We start from the raw sequence: 20,832 nt of genomic DNA, 5'->3' as shown, positions 1-20,832 counted from the left end.
TGCACAGTGCAGTCAACACATGATACACATGAAATGAGTTTGCATGTGGGTTTTCTCTGAGAACAAAATCATGCAGATTAGGTGAAGTGGGCACTCCAAATTGAGCGTAGATGTGAGTGTGAGGGTGAATGGTCGTTCGTCTCTGTAAGTTGGCGACTGGCAACCGGTCCAGGTTATCCCACCCCCATACTCCAGCTCCCAGCGACCCTCATGTGGAGGACAAAATGGTAGACGATGAATGAATGAACAGTCTCCTTCTTGGTGCTATAAAGAATCTGGAGTCAGGGGAAGATTCATGTGACTCCAAAACATCCACCATCTACCGCTTTATCCTCCACCGGAGGGTCGCAGAGGGTGCTGTGCCTATCTCAGCTGACATAGGGCGATAGGCGGGGTACACCCTGGACAGTTCGCCAGTCCATCGCAGGTCCACATATAGAGACAAACCATTCACTCACACTATCATGCCAACAGTCAATTTCCTCACATTTGCATGTTGTTGGGGTGTGGGAGGAAGCCGGAGAACCCGGAGAAAACCCACGCACACATGGGGAGAACATGCAAACTCCTTGCAGAAAGGCCTGTGTTCCAACCCGGGGCTCGAACCCAGGAACCTGGGTCTTCTTGCCATTCCATTGAAAAGTTGTCGAGGTTCAAATACTTCAGAATGTTGTGATGACGTGTTTGATAGCCTTGTCACATGTTTTTCTTGTACACATGTAACTTTTCCCATGGTTTGCTGGAGACCAGGGTGCTCTCAGAGCCAGGGCTGACAAAAATATGAGAAAACAATAGATGATGATGTTTTGCTCAGGACCAGCTTGAGACATGGGAACAGTCAGTGGAAAAAAAGACATGGGCAGGATGAGAGGATGAGTCGCTGTCTTACAGCAGTTGTGGAGTGTTAGAAAAAAGCTAACTAACAGATACAGAGGGGGGACAACATATGTGGTCCCAAACAAATCAAAAAACAAACAATGAATATGTGAAGTAAACATAATAATAGTTGCCACACTTTATAATGATGAATCTTTTGTTAAAATTGTGTAGTAATCATGATATTACATGCACGACTAAATATTTATTTCTGTTATCATACCTTTAATGAATGTGCACAACATTATCTTTAATTTCATATCCAAGCCTCTCTCGGATCAACAACGCATTAATCATCGCCCTCTCGTGGTCATGATGGAAACTAACACCGGGTCATGTGGAAAGTCAGCTGATTCCACCACAAACAGGAAGTGGCGTTCAACACACTAAGAAACACCCGAGTGTCCTTGTTGAAGAATAAATCGGCTTCGAGCTGAAGAAGAACAAGAAGGAGAAGCAGAATGTTCGGCGGAGACGACGAAGATAGAGATTTCTTGTCTCCATCAGGAGGGTGAGGACGTGTTTACGTGGGGTTTGTCCATCAAGCAGCTATAACTCTCTTAGCATGGGAGCTAACTAGCTTGCACAGTGCAGCAATGGTTATAAGGTGTGCTCGTTCATGAGCTACATGTCACACAAAATATATGATAAGAAAAGTCCCGGGCGACTTAGTGCAGCCTGTTCGCTTGTGTTTTAAATGTTAAACCACTGCAGAATGACGACATCTCTCATGATGTGCACCTGCTTGCTGTCAAGTCATTGTGTACTTATTGTCCCGCTGGATATGAATGGAAGAGAGTTTAGAGACAATGGTTGTCGAAGTTAGGACTGATCAAATCACTACTACTGTAGAACAGTTTCAAATCACTGTCTATATTTTAAATGGCTGCTGCTAATGAAGATGTGATGAACACAAATGTTTTTGTTTCGTTTCAAGTTCCTGTTGCTCTGATGTATTATTACTTGCGTGCTTCCATTTGTCCATTGAATCTGTTGTGAGACATGCATTTTATTTATTTATTTTACAAATGAAGCTACCTGATATAATAGTTAAAGGGGTTCCATCCTTAACAGATGAGAGATTGTTGAGAGAGGTTGTTATACAATTATACAAATACAAATGTTCCTCACCTGGATGAACCCACACATAGTCAAACACCCACTGCATATGTACATGGAAATGAAGAGGGGTTTGTCCATGACAATCCTAAATCACACGGAAACTGCATTTTTGGAGCATTGAAATGTCATTTTTTGAATTTTCATGTCGAGAACAAATATGCTACTTTGGGAAAATTATGATGTTATGACCTCTTGCACCTCATTTGCTATCACTTTTCTTCGTGCATGCATTGCTCAACCTTATTCTTCTCTGTACTACTGTGAGTGTTCAGAGTCATTTTGGGATGAAGACCTTGGCTGAAACAATGCCATGTTGTTTACAGAAAAGAAAAAGACAGGGCCTAAAGCTCATCACAAAGTAGATGGAGATGAATGGTCCACTTCTTTAGAGTGATCTCTTAAATCTGTAGATTCATGTGTAAAATTCCATTTGAGAATTCCCACCAGACGGCTACATAATAAAAGTGTTAAAGACTTCATTTTTCTGAAACAATAATATTGTGAAACTCAACCCTTTGTCTCAGGGTTATGGGTTCTCTGTTCTGTTTGCACGTTAACTTCTCTTGAGGGAAAGGGCAAACTGTTCTCACACTGCTTTGCTGACTTGACTGTCACAAGGTTGTTATGCATCCTGATGTAATTAACAAGCCTCAGTTTACTGCAGTCCTCATCGCTGAGATTTAACTGGACCAAAGTAGTAAAATATGTGTACTTTGTTATATTGCCTACATGGAAAGCAGCCTTTGTGATGGACATTTGTGTTTTTTTATGAAATGAAACTAAGGAGCTATGGAGTTGTGTTTTGTGCCACTGCACGACTTAGTAGCCAGTGTAGGTCCTGGGTCAGAGGGAGGAGGAGTGATCTGGCAGCTGATTCCGCTCACATGCTCTTTGTTAAAGGAGTAAGGTTCTCTGCCCAGTAGGGTCTGAGCACCTCACTGTTTTCTGCTATGCTGCTGAATGTAACACCGTGGTATGACTTCAGCCGACGGATCAGAGGTCAGCGTTGGCTTAGGGTAGGAGCATTGGATTTTAAATAACGCATGCAAACCGGTGGCTCCTGCTCATCCCGCGTCCTTACAACTGGAGATGAGGGCCTTACTGTAAGGCCTTCAACATGTCCATTCAAGGAGATGCCAGTGATTACCAGTGGAGGGAGTTCCAGGGGTTAGTACAAGGCAGCAGGGCACTTTTCCACAAATATTGCTCTTGACTTCAATGTTACTATGATGCCAATGCCTTATTTTTCAGTGGATGAAGTTTGTTTGTTTGAAAGACAAAATTCACCGTTGAAAGTTTTAGCAGTTTAAATTTTGTATTTTATTAGATGTTATTCTGCTTGTGTTTGGTCTTTCTGAACAAAAACAATGTACAATTATTTGTATGCCACATCCATCCTTTGTGTCGAGCAATACTGTCAGATCTGACTGAGGGAGCCTTTGTGTGTATACAGCAGCAGAGCAGGAGCGGGTGGGGTCAAGAAGCAGTTGTGGCAGTAGAATTCACTTGTGAAAGTGTTGAGGACGCGTTCTTTGTGTTCACACATGGCTACACGAGCCGCTCACTTTGAGTTATCATCAGCAATAATCACATTTCTGACTGAATGATAGCATTCACAGTGGATGGCTTTAATAACCTGTGCATTGTGTTCAATATGCCATTCTAAATTGTAGAGCTGAAACAATTCATTGATTACTAAATTAATCGTCAACTAGTATTTTGATAATCGATCCATCGGTTTGAAGCTTTTTTCATGAATAAAGATTTCTGATTATTTTAGCTTCTTAAATGTGAATATTGTCTTGATTTCTTTGCTCCACATAACAAAGAAATCATTAAAACTGAATCATTTTCGTTTATGGACAAAATAAAGACATTCAAGAACATCGTCATTTCCCGTTTTAACGTTTTCTGACATTTTATGGACCAAACGATTAATCGAGAAATTAATTGACTGATCAATCGATTACGAAAATAATGGTCAGCTCTACTTAATTGTAAATCCTGGTTCCAAAAAGAAACATTTTGTCCATTTAATGTCTCTTTGAGATAAAGACATCCCCAAATGTCTTTTTTTGTTCACAAACCCAGTTCTATTCGATTTAATGACGTAATAATAGAAAGTGTTTCACAGAACATGCTTTATTTTATCAGACCCACACAAAAACGAATGATTCATTGATTTATTAAAATAGAAAGGTTCTATGCACGCCTGCAATGGACTGTTCAGGGTGTACCCTGCCTATCGCCCTATGTCAGCTGAGATAGGCACAGTACCCCCCCGCAACACTCTGGTGGAGTATAAAACGGAAGATAATGGATGATAACCCAGACTTCTCTTTGCAGGGCTAAGTTGGCGTCTTTGTTTGGCCTGGACCAGGAGGCCAATCAGGGGAATGAGTCATTTCAGTATACAGCTCCCAAACAGCCCAGAAAGAGCTCCAACTCAGGTAAGAGCATTACAACGTGAGGCAACAATTAAGATGGCATGTTGATGTGGAAATGCACAAGTGCATAATAACTGTATGTATTTACAGCACCAGCCTCACAGAAACAACCTCCTCCTCCATCCAGAGCTCCAGCAGTGTTATTCGCCACAGCAGTCCAAGCCTTCAGATAGTGAGCACAGTGTCTTATCAAGTACTTTTTGACCTTATTTAAAAACCAGCATGAAGAAAACGTTTCTGCTCGGCATTAAAAGGAATAGTTCACATATTTTGAAGTGTGGTTATGTGAGGTACTCTGACATATATTGATATTTTTAGGCTATATCCCCTGTATTCGAGATATATCTATATATATATATATAGATATATCTATATATATATAGATATATATATATATATATCTATATATATATGATATTAAGCTGCACACAGGTTGTTTTTCTGAGCTCATGAGCTGTTTGTGCTTCAACAAAGGTGTTCAACAATATGTTGTAAATACACAATACATCGACTGTTTATGATCTATATTAGATGCTTAAATTACAGTTATTACCTTTCATTAAAGATAATACCTGGCTCATTTCCTTGGCTTTTTAATGTTAACGGAAACAATGTAATTGCCTACCCAGCTCATTAGGGGAAAGGGACGCAACACAAAGAACAAGATGGTCATTTGTTAAACTATAATTTAAATCTAAATAAAATTAAAAGTAAATCAGTGAAACAAAATCATAAATAAAATAAAATAAGCCTAGAAAACCAAAATACACTCGAACACTCATGCCACCACACTTCAATAAACCCAAACTATTACATAAAAAACAAATATGCTAATCCACAATCGACCAAATCATCTCATGGTCCTAAAGTCCATGTTTGTCTCGCAGCATTAACGGACAGTATGTGAAGCAGGGGAAGCTGGGAGCAGCCACACTGGGGAGCCACACAACTAAAGAGGTACGAGCTGTGCTCACTGGTCACTGAGAAGAACCATGCAGACTTCTGATGCTTTTTTATGAATAAAAGTCCTCTTTTTTTTTGCAGTACAAGCTGCTCCTGTACTTGAGCCAACAGAAACAAGTGGCCACTGCCAAGATTCATACAGGCTTTGTTCTCACAGTGAGTACAGACAAACATCAGAGCATCACAGCACTGTCTACATAAGTCCACATAAGAGTCATAGGGGGGCACTGGTACCAATCCCAGCTGACATAGAGCAAAAGGCAGAGACCAATATCGAATTAAAAAAAAAAAAATGTATCCATGATTTATAATGAAGGGGAAATTGAATTGCCTTTGGATAATGACGTTTATTGTGTTTGCTGTGTCAGGGACCATGTGGCCATGGCCATTACTGTCTCGACAGCTGGGCTTACGTTATCCAGTCCTTCCAGGATTTTGTGTGTTGTTTTTGTGGCTCTTGTGATCAAAAAATATTTTTATGGCAGTTCAATCAGTCATCTGTCAAGAAGTGAGCCAAGGCTGCCATAGATAGTCAGATAATCTCAATGTTGTATATGAGGGCTTCTCATGAAGTTTGTAGAGCTGTTCTTTGTTTTGTTGTTAACACATCAACAGGAACATTATACCAACGGTCATCACAATATTTATTGTGTTTGGGAGTACAGCCTATAGACTTTAGGAAAAAAAAGGAAATGTTCACGTTTAAGATGCTGAAATAAATGTTTTTTTATGAATAAAAATTCATTTAATACTCGGTTATTAATCAATAAATCCTCATAGCCTGTGTGAACAGAGAATAGATAACTGGTGACAGTCAATGCACTGATTGTTCCTTCACTCCCACAGGTACAACCAAACTATTACTGCACTTTTTATGATGACCAGAGGCAGAATTGGTCCCTGATGTTCGAATCAGAGAAAGCTTCATCGGACTTCTGCAAAGAGGTGAGTCACACTGATACTGGTTGATATACTAAACCTCTTTATCAGCCTGACCTTTATGACTTTGACTTTGTGCCTCAGGTGTGCTTGGCAAGAGTGAACAGTGCAGCGTGTTTAGATTGTGTGGTGGTTCAGGATCTGAGTCCTGGGGAAGGCCAGGGGGTGGAGCATGGAGACTCTCTGGAGGTGGTGTACACAGGCTGGCTTTTGCAGAACCATACCCTTGGACAGGTCAGAGAACACCTTCGCTGTTACTCATCCATGTCATTGTTTTTCTCAAGTTCTGAAAGTTCTTGGTGTGCAACACAAAACACATGAGATCTCACTTCCCACTGCAGATGTTTGACTCCAACCAGAACAAAGACAAGCTGTTGCGACTGAAAATTGGAGCTGGAAAAGTGATCAAGGTGAGCACAGTATACACACACGTATAAGCAAGCTGTTGACTCTCAGAAACTTGTCTTCTGATTCTGTTGTGGCTTTGGGTCTGTATAGAATTGTTGTGTATATATATATATATATATATATATATATATACATATATATACATATATATATATATATATATATATATATATACATATATATATATATATATATATACATATATATATATATATATATATATATATATATATACATATATATATATATATATATATATATACATATATATGTATATATATGTATATATATGTATATATATATATACATATATATATATATACATATATATATATATATGTATATATATACATATATATATATATACATATATATATATATGTATATATATGTATATATATGTATATATATATATACATATATATATATATATATATGTATATATATGTATATATATGTATATATATATATACATATATATATATATATATATGTATATATATGTATATATATGTATATATATATATACATATATATATATATATATATATATATATATATATATGTATATATATGTATATATATGTATATATATATATACATATATATATATATATATATATATTTTCTTGCGCTCATGTTTCATACTCACTCACAAACACTACGATAGTCACACACACTGACTATCATACACTCACACAAACACCAGTATAGTCACACACACTTATTTCTATAGTCACGCACACATACTATCATACTCTCCCACATACACTAATGTACTCATTACTAAAACAGGAAGTTAGTTTGTTTAAAAAGGAAATCGTATAAAGCCTCATTTGTCTATTGGTGCACAGCTCTAGGAGCTTACTGCTAGCTGAATGGAAGCTGTGAGGGAGAACTAAAATCAAGGAGGCAACTTTAGTATTTGTAAGTACAACTTAATAATTTCATAAGTAGCTGCTAAGTTTAAGGGCTGTATCGCCCTCAATATTGAGATTTTCCGAGACCACCCTTGGGAGCAAGGACTACCCAGAATGCATTGCGTGTTTTGAAAAAACAAAGATGGCGCCGAAAGCAGCGAAACGAGTATGCTACAAATTAAGTATTTTCTTTGTTAATAGAGATATAAAAATGATGTTATCTTAGTTTAGGCCCATATTATGGATTACTGACGTAATTGTTGCATAACATTTATTTTTATTTTACAATCTTTTGTCAATAGCCGGCCGGTGCGGACAAGCGATCGTTTGCTATCGTTTACTTTTCAATAAGCCGTGGTGTGTGGTAACTGTCAGCTGAATATGTCCGTGGTTGTGGTATTTGTATGAGTATCATCTTATAACTGACTGACAACTTAATAACTTGACTGACAAACGGATCGTGATGAATAATCGTGACGTAAATGTGTTCTTCTTCTTTTTTGGAGTTGACAGACTGGACGCAACTTTCACGTTATTCTGCCCCCTACAGTCTGAAGACGTATCTGCATTTAAGGGGTGTCCCATTTCTAAGTGAGAAAATAACCCTCAACACTTGATTTTGAGGGCCAGTTAAGATTAAGGGTTGAGCCATGAGGGTTAAGGTTGAAGGTTAAGATAGGCATTGGAATTGGCCCCAAGTGTGCATGACTATAGTAGTGTTTGTGAGAGAGTATGATGGTAAGTGTTCATGACTAAAGTAGTGTGAGAGAGTATAATGGTAAGTATGTGTGTTTAACTATAGTAGTAACTGTGTGTGACTATTGTAGTGTTTGTGAGAGAGTACGATGTAACGTGAGCGCAAGACTGAATTATTTCTCAAACGGTCTCTCATAAAATAGACTAAACAGTGACTGCAACATGTTGTAACATCATGTTATTTCCTCATTTTCCTGCTGTGTGTGAGCAGGGCTGGGAGGAGGGGATGCTGGGGATGAAGAAGTCAGGCCACCGCCTCATTGTCATCCCACCACACTTAGCTTATGGATCTAAAGGAGTCCCCAACCGTGTCCCGCCTGATAGCACTCTTGTTTTTCAAGCAGAACTTCGGCGGGTACACTCATTTTATTTCATCATCAGATCTTTGTCACATGAATACGTCAGTTATTTCTTTGCTTTTTGGGAAGTGAAGATTGTTGTGCTCATTTTGTGCGATAGGTGAAGTTTTCCAAGGACAGTGGTTCTGAGCGGGCCAGTGTCAGCTCTGCTGCTCCTTCTCCCTCGCCTGCTCCGTCCCCAGCCCCCAGTGTGGAGAATGTGACCCCAGAACCTGCAGCACAGACCAGTGCACAAGGTCAAGGCAGACCAGGGTAAGTTATAATAACATTAACATGTAATAACATTGTCCTTACTTTTAGACACCAGTGTTATCTTTTGCAGGGAGCCTCCACTCCGTGCAAAGTCAAACTCTCTCAGTGAGCAGCTGGCAGTAAGCACCCTCACTGCATCTTACTTCTACATAATGTAGAATGTTTAAAGCTATGAAGCCTCATGTGTGGTCTGATTTTTTTCTTTTCAACCTTCAGAATCCAGATGCCACGAAAGCCAAGCTGATTTCTCGCATGGCAAAAATGGGACAGCCCATGTTGCCCTTTCTGACAGGAGTGAGCAGCCAGCCTGAATCCAGTGACTCTGAGCTCGAGGTGGGATTTTCAACAATGTTTTCTCTCTTTAGACGTTTATATGCATGGACTGTCACTTACAACTTCCGCTGTTAGTTTACTTTTTAAGCCAGCCTCAGAGGATTTATCTGTCCAGTGGATGCATGTTATATATGACGACAATGTGCCTGCTAGAGCCTGCAATCACTTTTCCAAATGCTAACTGCTGTTAGCTCCCAGTAGCTTCTGTGGCTGATGTCATTTCATGTCCCTTAAGTTTCATTTTTACTTTTTTTTTTTTTTTAAGCTGGACTTAAAGAGATACTAAACCGAGCATTATGACCAGGGCTGTTTTGGCAGGGTGATTGAACTGCTGTGGCGCTTCATCCTTATGGTATTTTTGACCAAATCATGTCTGGACTCCTTTAAAAATAAAAAATCTGGGTTTGTATATAAGCGTTGATATTGAGAACTAACTAAATGACAACATGGTCTTTTCATGTTGTTATTTAGTTAAAACAGAGGTGGGAGACCCGTCATTGCTGATTAAGCTCTGCCTCTTTGCTGACGAAATATTCAAAATAATGCTGTGAAACTGTTATTTGTGCATGGATCTCCAGGACACCACTGGTAGCAGAGTGAAGGATCAGCCTGTTGCATCATCTCCAGTGCAGATCTCTACTGCTCCTCCTGCTGCAGCACAGGGTTAGTCAGCTTCTTCTACCTCTTCATATCGACATTCTTTGTGAATTACAGCGGACACGGTGACTGTTGACACTTCTATTGTGTTGTTTCTCGTGCAGTACATCCTCATCCTCACACTGTGCCACCTTCCACCTTACTTCCGGTCATGACCACTGTGGCTGCACTACCTGGGTTGTCAGGAAACTGCCATGCTTTTCAGGTAAGTTTTCCCCAGCACATGGTCATTGTGTATGTTTAACATGACAAAGCAAACCTGGTAATCGGTGAGTGCATGATGTTTTTTTCCACAGCCCTACTCCTACACACAGAGCTCTGTGGCTCCATCTCAGCTGCAGCCTGTTGGACAGGTGTACCCTGCTCAAACTGTCCCATACATGGGTAAGAATTATAGTCATAAACTCTTTGATAGCAATTCTAAATAGTGGAACTGTTTGATTGTTTATGGTTGTGCTGTTTATTTACCAGGCTCCAGTGATGTGAATTCCTTCTTAATGACGGAAGCACGACAGCACAGCACAGAAATCCGCTTAGCTGTCGGTAAAGTCACAGATAAAGTGGATCAACTGGCCTCAAAGGTATAAATCACATGGACAAGAATGTGTTTGTCAAGCACCTTTAAAACAAAGGACTTATTGTAATAATAATAATGTTTTTTATTTTTTATTTTTTTCGACAGATAGATGATCTTCAAAGACAAGGAAGTCTTTCCATGGGCGTGTCTAATATGTCCATGGAAACCTCCATGATCATGCACAGCATCCAAAGAATCATGCAGGTAAACATTGGAATAATTATATTATAATAATAATCATATTAATATGTCATTTAAATCCCATGGTTGTGTTGCTGTACTTCTTTATTTAGATTTTTTTATTAAAACTGTAAATGAATTACAATTGTAGTAATTTCTAAAGATCTTCCATGCCCACCAAGGGCTACATACTGTTTTTTTTACTGTTGTTTACATGCTGTCCAAGACAATTTTAGTTGAGTCATCTGTTTAATGAAGTAAAAATTGAGAGAAAATTGTTCTGTGTTTGTGTTTTTAGGAAAATGAATGTCTAAAAAAGGAAATGTTTGAGAAAAGCTCTCGCATTGAGGAGCAAAACCGCAAGATTGGGGATCTTATTAACCAGAACCAGAGGTGAGTCAGAAAATCCAAAACATAACGGAGACAGTGTTGAGTTTGTGGGTGTTTGAGGTGGACACAGTGTGGAAGTGTTCTGCTTGTCCAGATATGTGGAGCAGAGTAACCTGCTGCAGGAGCAGAGGAATGACTCCTTAAAGTCCACCAGTGAACACAACCAGGCCAGATTACTGCAGGCTGAACAGGACAAGGTGAGTGACATTAGAATATGTAATATCATTATAATATAATAATAGAAGACCTTGCTTCCTCCAGCAATATACAAACAAAGATGGAACTGTGAATGGAGGAAAAGGCTGAGAACACAAGCAGACAAGTAAAAGACTGACATTCAGATTTGATCTGCTGGTGTAAGTCAGTCACAGATGGGGATGGTACATTTGGGTTGTCCCTGAAATATTTTCTTTCTTGTAAAAATTTCGATCCCCTCATTTAACCGACCAGTGTGTAGGCGGCACCTAGTGGTGAAGTTGCATACTGCAACGAACCACATACCAAACATGGTGGTTTATGTCAAGGACCTGGGTTATATTAAAGGCTCATTCTGAGGTCATGAAAAACAAATAAAGAAGACATTTAAATATATATTTACACCCCTCAACCTTTTTTTAATAAAAGAGATAAAGAATACTTTTTAATAAGTAATAAACCGGCTGTATGATTGGATGAGAAGATATTCCCTTTCATTCAGATTCTCTGGAATTTACTGCTCTCTCTTCTCAGCCTGCTCTGTCTCAGGACCTGGGCTCTGGCCAGGTGAGCTTGTATTCTTTGTGCACTGCTGCCAGTTCAGGGTCAAAGAGTATCTGCAGAATAAGGACAATTATTAGCACATTAGCATATTTGGTTTTGAGGCAAGCAAGTCCAACATTGCTCCTGAGTTTTTTTTTTTTTTTAATGAAACGTTGGAAGATAAAGCTGCTCTCACAATGATCACTTTAGTTCAAGTCACATGACTGACAAAATCTGGAAATAAACAAGTGATGTGATAATCTCTTCGTCATAGTTACCGACTTGAAAATGATGTGTGCAACTACTATTTGACCCAACTCTAAGTGGAATAATATCACACTTCATTGACCTCATTGTAACAAGCTGTCCTCATTTTTCCATTTCTCTTTCTATCTCCATCAGTTAAGCTTAGTCGTCATTCTTCTTCCTGCACAGGGCCATGCTGTTCACACCAGTGTCACCCAGGCTGTGTCTGTTATGTTCCACTGTCTGTCTGTGTCCTGGCCTTTGTTGCAACATATATTCCACACTGTGTCCTCTTTTGCCCCTGAAGGTTCGTCTGACAGAGGATTTGGCTTCGTCCACAGCACGGCTGTCTGAGCTGCAGCTCGAGGCAACGTCTCACCAACAGAAGGCTGTGGAGTTGCAGAGTAAACTGAGTTCAGTGCTGCAGGACAGTGAGAACCATTGCCAATGCATCACCTCCTTAGAAACACAGCTGGAAGGTTTGTTTTCATGTGCTTTTACTAGGAATATTATATTGTTTTTTTAATTGTACAAAAAGACATACTTTGTGTTTTATTATTTTGTTGATTCATTATTCTTTCAGTGTTAGATTTGACGTGATATATTCAGTTCACATCAGATGCAACTTTAATATCATCCATATTTAGGGAAAACATCGTACCTCATACTCTCTTTCTGACTAGTGTTGCATAAATTTTTCACGAATATCTTGTATTGATGAGTCATGGGTCCACTGTTCAAAGTGTTCTCCAGCACATCCCTAAGATTCTCAATGGGGTGATCTGGAATGGTGTGAAAATTATGTCTCATGCTCCCTGAACCACCAATGAATCCTCGCATTTTCATCTTGGAATATGCAAAACTCCATTGATGGAATAATCGGGTCATTCAGTAGGTTATTCAGGTTGTAAGCTGACCTCATTCTTTGCACATGTGATGTTGCTGAACCTAGACCTGACCAACCCCTCACCTGTTTGCCTAGTTAAATCAAGGTGACGACTGTTTTTTTGGGGCCAGGCAGTGTATTTTCCCATGTGTAAACTGAATGTAAAGGACACAGTTTCACAGGGAACTGAAAGTCCTTTTACACCTCAGGTCTGAATGTAGTCTGTTTGTGTTCATTGTAACCATGTCATTTTAAAACATAATTGGGCTCTTATTTCTAAAGCCTTTTTGATAACATCTGCATTTTTAGGTCGTTCAGGTATGAGGCTCAGAATAGACCTGTGGTTCATAGACCTTACATGCTCGGAAATGTATGCTGCCACATGTTCTCATCTGTGGTTGGTTATTTGAATGCATAACAGGTCGTTATAAATGGTTCAAAAATGAAATGACAAATCCTTGTCATACAGGGCTGCAGCAATGAATCCATTACGTTATTATTACTAAATTAAACGACAAAATTAATTATTATTCCATTTATTCTCACAATTATTTATAACCAAAACAAACTGAATATGCTTGTTTTGTCTAAACATTGGTGTCCACAAGTCACATTTTGCAATAAACATAACAAAAATAGTATCCATGTAGTCCATGTACATGTTGTATTTCTGTATGCATATCTTTCTAGAAAAACTACTCAAACTAGTGAATTCAAATGTTAATGCTGTCAAAATAGAACAATGCATTTACAAAAACTTTGACATTTTGTCACCCCCCCCCACGACACTCACCTGGAGGATAAAGTGGTAGAATTGGCAAAATAACTGTCGGATTAATCAATAATAAAAATAATCCATCCATCATCTACCGCTTTATCCTCCACCAGAAGGTCGCGGGGGCTGCTGTGCCTATCTCAGCTGACATTGGGCGATAGGCGGGGTACACCCTGGACAGTTTGCCAGTCCATCGCAGGGCCACATATAGACAAACAACCATTCACTCACACTCTCACACCTACGGTCAATTTGATGAGTGTCCCCATATCACATGTTTTTGGACTGTGGGAGGAAGCCGGAGAACCCGGGGAGAACATGCAAACTCCTTGCAAACAGGCCCTTGTTCCGGAGTTGTTCCAAACGGGGCTCGAACCCAGGAACCCAGGTCTTCTTGCTGCAAAGGCAAGAGTGCTCACCACTACACCAACCGTGGGCCCGAATAAAAATATATAGTTCCATATAATCAACCATCGAATCCAGGTAACTCCGTGATGGAAAAAAACATTATCCTGCAAAATAAAGGGCCACATCCATTGGTCAAAACTGAAACGGAATGATGTATTCAAACAAACTGATGTTGTTTGAGTTGGTGTTAACATCAAATAAACAAAGCTGTGTTTCTGTGATCCAGAGCTGAAGGAGACGGCAGAGAGGGCTCAGGCTCAGTACCGCTCTGAGAAGCAGAGACGCAAAGAGGTGGAGCTGAGGCTCAACGGCATGGATGAAGAGCTGCAGGACATGAAGACTGATAAAGAAGCTCTGGAACGAGTATGTACTTGTTTTTGTCCCCTCTGTCATTGAAAGGCCACTGAACAAAAGATTTATGCTTAAAAGTGCATTAAATGTTCTTTTGCTGTGATTTTCCCAGAATGAAAGACTAATAAATAATATATATAAAATAAATAAATAAAAAAAAAAAATAACTTTTATATATTGTCTTGTCAACAGTATTAACCTGAGAACATTTATTTTCTCCTGCTTTTTACCAGTAAGCTTTTCTTTTTAAGCCACTGCGCCCCCATGTGGCCCACATATGACATTACAGTTCGTGATAAATTGACAGTGATATTCTTTCTCTTGAAGACACTTTTGGAGAGGAAGAAAAAGTGGCAGGCTGAGCGCCAGCATCGGGACGAGGAGGTGGAGGAGATTCGCAAGAGTAACCAGCAGGAGGTGACCAACCTGCGAAGTCAACTACGCAAGGCCAGGGCCAGCACTGACAATGCTGCATCTGAACAGGTTCAGAGTCATATCAGACAATCATTTTCTCTTTGGTATATCTATTGAATTAGAGGTGTTCAGAATTTATGAGCTCTAAAGATGACCTGTATGATTTGTGTGTGTGTGTGTGGCAGTTGTCTCAGCTGCAAGCAGAGCTCGAGGAGGACTGGAAGAGGAAGTGTGAGCAGACGTTGATGACGGCCAAAGAGCAGCACAGGAGAGAATTGTCTGAGCTCACAGAGCAGAGAGATGCACTGCACGACAAGCTCAACCAACTCCAGGAAAAGGTATGCGCACTCTTGAAGAGGAAATGCAGTGCATATTCATACATATACATACAGTTGGGTACATACATGGACAAAGATACACAGTTTGTCATTTTGCCTCTGTAACGATCAAGATGTAATTGAAGTGTGGACTCTCGGCTTTAATTTGAGGGATTGCACAAAAAATCGCTCTGAGGAATTATCAGCATTTTTTATACTGTATTATTCGATTATTGTCCATTTTAATGGCCAGGTGCAGCCTGTTACCGCACTAGCAGATAAAGGTCTGCAGAATGATTGATGACTGTTGAGGTCCAAAGAAGACTGAGAAAACACAATAAACTATCAGAGAACAGTGGCCAATCAAGAGTTGTGTATATTCTTAAAAAAAAAGCAATTCAAAGAAAATGCCTCAGACAGAGGTACAGCTGTGAGTAATATGTACATGTAATTTCCTTCATCTGATTCTTTTAGAATCCTTATATTGGACATGACATGGATTTGATTTTAATATACTGAGGTAGTTATTTTCGTTCCTGTTCAATGAGGTAAAAGACATCGTAGAAATGGATTTGGAAGCATCTTTTTTATTTAATGTAGTCAATTTGATAATAGAGTGCACAAACTCAAGGCCCGGGGGCCAGATTTGTCCCACGACATCCTTTTACGTGGCCCACTAGGTCTATGCTACTTTAAGGCGTGTGTTGACCATAAACTGCATTCCCACAATGCATGGCGATTGTGTTACCCGTGAAGTGACGGCATCCCGCCACTAGTTTGCAGTGTATCATGGGAAGAGTGTGAATAATGTAGTGTGGTTTCCTGATTTTGGCCTTGTTTCCTCTCAACAGTTTACGACTGTAAAGCAGTCGAGAGAATCGGAGGAGCAGCGTTTGTTACAGCAGCGTGGGCACACGGAAGAATTGCAGGCACTTCAGGATAAAGTAAGATAGATGTCCAGCCATCATTCTGAAGTGATGTCACTTCACCTGAATTTACTCAATTGTTCTTCATTCCTGAGACAAACACTTTGTTCTCTTTAAGTACGCAGCACTGGAGCAGCAAAAATTAACGGAAAGAGAGGCGCTCCAAGGAAAAGTGACTGAACTGGAGAAGAAAGTGACAGAGCAGGAGAGCTCAGGAGACACTGCAGCAGAGGTACACACACACACACACACACACACACACACACACATCCTAACCATACAACTGTTGCAACCTTCTTCACTCTTTTATGAAGAAAAACAAATATATCATGTAGATAAATACATAATATATTATGATAAATATAATATATCCTGAGAACAATAATATAATTATTTCTTCCTGAGAATGCGTATCACACCACAAACGTATTTAATAATTACAACATTCTTGCAATAACAGATAGGTCCTATCAGTCTGCAAAGTGTGAAAAAGATGACTCACTCATGTTTTTGTGGTCTTCCTCAGTCTAAGTGCAGGAGATAAAACATGCGATGTTGACTTCCGCACTCACTGCTACGTCACAATGCGCTAAATTCCTGCAATTGCTGTCTCACGTAGCTCCACTTTGTCCGTAAAACACGCGAGAGTGCTGACGAGGGCAACGGAAGTCCGCGAAGTCTGCGTAAAAGCGTAAAATTTCCTGTCCCTTAAGTTTTTTTTTTTTTTAAAGAGATACTACTAAACAGAGCGTTCTGAACAGGGCTGTTTTGGCAGGGTGATTGAACTGCTGTGGTGCTTCATCCTTTAGGTATTTTGACCAAAGCATGTCACAGACATGTTCATTAGGACACCAGGGAACTAGGTTAACTTGGAGAAATAGGGTATAATGAGTCCATTAAACAGTTTTTATTGCCATCAGAGTCGCAGGTTCACCTGTCCTGTTTATGTGTGTCTTCCATGAGGTTTTTATAAATCCTAAACTTTGCATAGAAACTTGTTTTGTGCATAAGCAAGCTTCATACATAAGGCCCCAAGATTTGGGGAAAACACTGTTTTAAGAACATATACAACTTAATTAACACACATGATAGAAGTACAGTACGGTAAGCAAGTTACCTATCCAGGAAAAAACATAGTGTGTGTGCTCTGTGCACCAAATGTCCAGATTATTTGTGTAAATTCATGACTCTGACCTCTGACAACTGCTCATGATCTTTATTTTTATGACTCATCTTTTCTCAGCTTGACATTGAGAAAACTGCTGCATGTCATTGCAGGTGAAGCGCGTGATGAATGGAGTGTTTCATTCGCTGCGTGGGGAGTTTGACCTGAATGAGTCGTACTCTGGCCAGGCCGTGCTGGCACTCATCGTCACCACCATTAAAGTAAGTCAACTATGAACATCTATAGAACAGCAGTCACACAGTGTTGAGTTTGTATTGATATATAATTTTTTTTTCAACAACAAAATATGTGAAGCAAATTTTGGGTGAATTTCTTAATCATATAGATGGTTCTTCTTTTCCCAAGAATGTAACACTAGAGCTGCTCAGTGACACGAGCGCATCTTCATCCCTGCCTCAGAGGGAAGAGGAGGAGGAGGAAGAAGAAAAGGAGGAAGAGGAAAGGGATAGTGTAACACACAGAGAGGAGCAACCTGATGGAAATGTACATGTGAACGGAGAGGGAGAAAAAGAAGAGGAGGAGGGAGAGCGTGTGGTCGAGTTGGATTCTCATCACAACACTGAGAGCCAGAGGAATCAGGAAGTATTGGAGGAAAAGGAGGAAGAGATGGTAACTGAGTTAACAGGTGAAGAGACAGTAACTGAGTCAAGAGAAGAAGAGACCGCTGTTGAGACAGAGACACAAATCCAGACAGGGGTGTTAGGATCCACTGATCTCCACTCAGCTTTCTCCAGCGAGTTTCCGACACAGCAGGACGCAGCAGCAGCAGCAGACTATGACACACAACAGCAGCAGGAAGGCTGTTCCAAGACGATGTCCAGCGACGCTGATGAGTCTGCACACACACAGCAGAGTTTACCTCCTGTGGATGGACAAGAAAGCGCTGCAGTGAGCAGCGAGGTGGACGACAAGAAGAGCGCAGATCATGTAGAGCCTGAAGAGCAGATGGATGATGCCTCTCAGAACATTTTTGGACCTCCAGCCAACCCACCTCCACCACCTGATCCACTGCAGAACAGCTCACGGTGAGTATTCATGGTCTTTAGAAAGTTCAGCCGTTTCCAGCCACGAGCAAACCAGAAACATGTCGGCCCAGCACAAATCCTTTAAACAAAGAAAAATGTTTTTACAGAATATGCAAAGTGAATTTTTTGAAAAAGACACTACATGCTTCAAACACAGTATTATGGGTCTTAAAACCATAAAATTCTAATGGTCTAAAAGACCTCTGTATTTTGAATTTGAATGTAGTAACCGTTTTTGGCCACATTCTTATATATGGCACCTTTAAGAAAGCACCCCAAACCTCATATTAACCTTCTGTCTTCTTATGGGGTGAGTTTTCATTAAAGCAGACCTTGACCGGAAGTTCCAATTTATGCTATTTTTTAGTGTGTATCTGTGTCCTTACCTTGTTTAAGAAGCCCTGAAGGTTCTAAACAAACAGTTTAGCCACTGCTGTAATCTCGGGTTCAGCGAGATCTCTGAAAATACCCGGTAAACAGCAGATCTTCCTGCTCCGGCCTCTAGTCCGGGCACATCCGGTTGCGTACATTGAACCACAGAAGAAGAAGAATGTCCGTTGTGAAGGTGTTTCACGAGCGACAGTGTCTTCTGACTCTGCGTCTGACTCCGGGTCAAACACATCAAAGGGACTGCGGCTGGGAGTCGTGAAGAAGCTATTTTTAAACATTGTTAAAACAATGTTTTGATAATGAGTAGCAGTGCATCCACCGTTCCAGAGGGGGTGTGCTGAATATGTCACTTCCGGGAACTGGCCAATCACAACACAGTCTGTCTCCTGGGTGTGAGAGTTGAGTCTGAAATATCCTGGCTGGGCAACAGCGTCAGAAAAGAGGATTTCTATCGGCTTGCTACAGCAACTAGGAGTCTTTGACCATAAAAACAAGTTAATGTATGTAAGTAGACCTCCATAACTAACATATGTGCAACAGGACCACTCTATGTGAGCTTTAACGTCATTAATGCCTGTTACATTAGTGTTCATTCGAAGTCACATACAACCCTAACCACTAAAAATGCCCCTCGACCAACTTGTTCCTGGTTTTCTGGTGACTGGGCACATGCCACAACAATAGTAGGGCTGCCACCATTCATTGATTATTAAAACATTGCTAAAGACAAAACACTTTTTGGATCAAATCATCAAGTCATGATGAGCAGCCCTATCACACAGTATATGTCCCCACACACACACCTGTGTTTCTGTGAACTAACCACCTGTTGCTTCAACCACCCTCCTTGTTTGTGCCCCCTCCCCTCTCCCTCTGCTATTCTCTCAGCTTGACTGGGGGGATTAGTGAGGAAAATGGTACTGAGCCATTTTTCCAGATCACTTCTCCCGTCAAATGTCCCACAGCAGCCAGCGAGGAGGAGGCGGAGGAGGAGGATGAGGAGGAGCTGGTAAGGAAGGATCTGTAGAGTCCAATCACAACTCTCAGATTAGATTCATCATCTGCCTCACCCCCCCCCCACACTCCCATCTTTTGTCTCCATGTCTACTTTGTCAATAAAAAGGTTTACATATGCATCAATACAACACTGATGTTCCCGTCTGTGTGTGCAGAGTTTGAAGGGCCGCCCCCCTCCTGCCCCTTTGTTTGGTGATGACGAGGATGAAGATGATCTGGACTGGCTCAACTGAGATGGAACCAGAATCATATCAATCTGCATCTTGACTTTGGACTGTAAAACAAACACAAAAACAAAGGTGTAGTCTCTGCTGAAGCCTGGTGGAGCTGTGACAAACAGTTTTCATTGATGATGCAGTTTGACACATTTTACACGACACTGGATCAGCAGTACACAGTGATTTCAGAGACTTTACCATGAGTTTTAATCATTCATTTGCTCGGGTGGAACTTTTACACATGATTTGTTAGCCTGAAATTAGTTTCCAGAAAATAAATAGTACTTCTCTTTTCCTCCTTGTGTCCAATCAGTTCATTGTTTCTGTCAAGATTTGCATTTCTTTCACAGAGTTTTGAGACAACCAATAGTGTGTATAAAGGGGAAGTTCAGCTACTGACACACAATACTGTGACAACACCGGTACTGAAACAGATAAAAGCATGACTGCAAAGCACACCTATTCAATGTTATGCCTGCTTAATTCTTAGATGTGTGTATGCAGCTCACTCTCCTGCACCAAAGTCCATAGAGAAAATCAGTGCTTTTGGCCTGTGTATATCCACACATTGACTGTATAATAATAATAATATGGTATTTATAGGTATTAAGGTTCTCAGTAAACCAAAAATTTGGGTAGCTTCAGATATAGCCGCAAGAATGTCCACAGCCAAAACTTCAGGTTTCAAAGAGCCCTTTGAATCTATGACCTCAGTTCAGCTGAATATCAACACAAACACTGCTGCCTAATTTTGGA

At 40.3% G+C, this 20,832-nt stretch overlaps 1 protein-coding gene across 1 annotated transcript; it reads left to right on the top strand.

The window, feature by feature from the left end:
- The first annotated feature begins 1,249 nt into the window (after window positions 1-1,249).
- On the top strand, window positions 1,250-20,370 carry fkbp15b (FKBP prolyl isomerase family member 15b). The gene is made up of 29 exons (XM_083885974.1): window positions 1,250-1,387; window positions 4,345-4,448; window positions 4,536-4,617; window positions 5,333-5,402; window positions 5,490-5,564; window positions 6,255-6,353; window positions 6,432-6,581; window positions 6,689-6,757; window positions 8,643-8,786; window positions 8,891-9,042; window positions 9,113-9,161; window positions 9,259-9,375; window positions 9,954-10,038; window positions 10,137-10,237; window positions 10,329-10,416; window positions 10,504-10,613; window positions 10,715-10,813; window positions 11,088-11,182; window positions 11,274-11,376; window positions 12,471-12,642; window positions 14,459-14,595; window positions 14,911-15,066; window positions 15,183-15,335; window positions 16,166-16,258; window positions 16,359-16,472; window positions 17,519-17,626; window positions 17,772-18,451; window positions 19,730-19,850; window positions 20,014-20,370. The coding sequence occupies exons 1-29, from the start codon at window positions 1,338-1,340 to the stop codon at window positions 20,089-20,091; spliced, it is 3,654 nt and encodes a 1,217-aa protein (XP_083742100.1). The 5' UTR covers window positions 1,250-1,337; the 3' UTR covers window positions 20,092-20,370.
- Window positions 20,371-20,832: the final 462 nt, after the last annotated feature.

This window comes from Microchirus variegatus (genome assembly GCF_963457635.1).
Source record: "Microchirus variegatus genome assembly, chromosome: 3".
Taxonomy (NCBI): domain Eukaryota; kingdom Metazoa; phylum Chordata; class Actinopteri; order Pleuronectiformes; family Soleidae; genus Microchirus; species Microchirus variegatus.
Note: the sequence above shows the minus strand (reverse complement) of the source record. Positions and strands in the feature narration are given on the sequence as shown.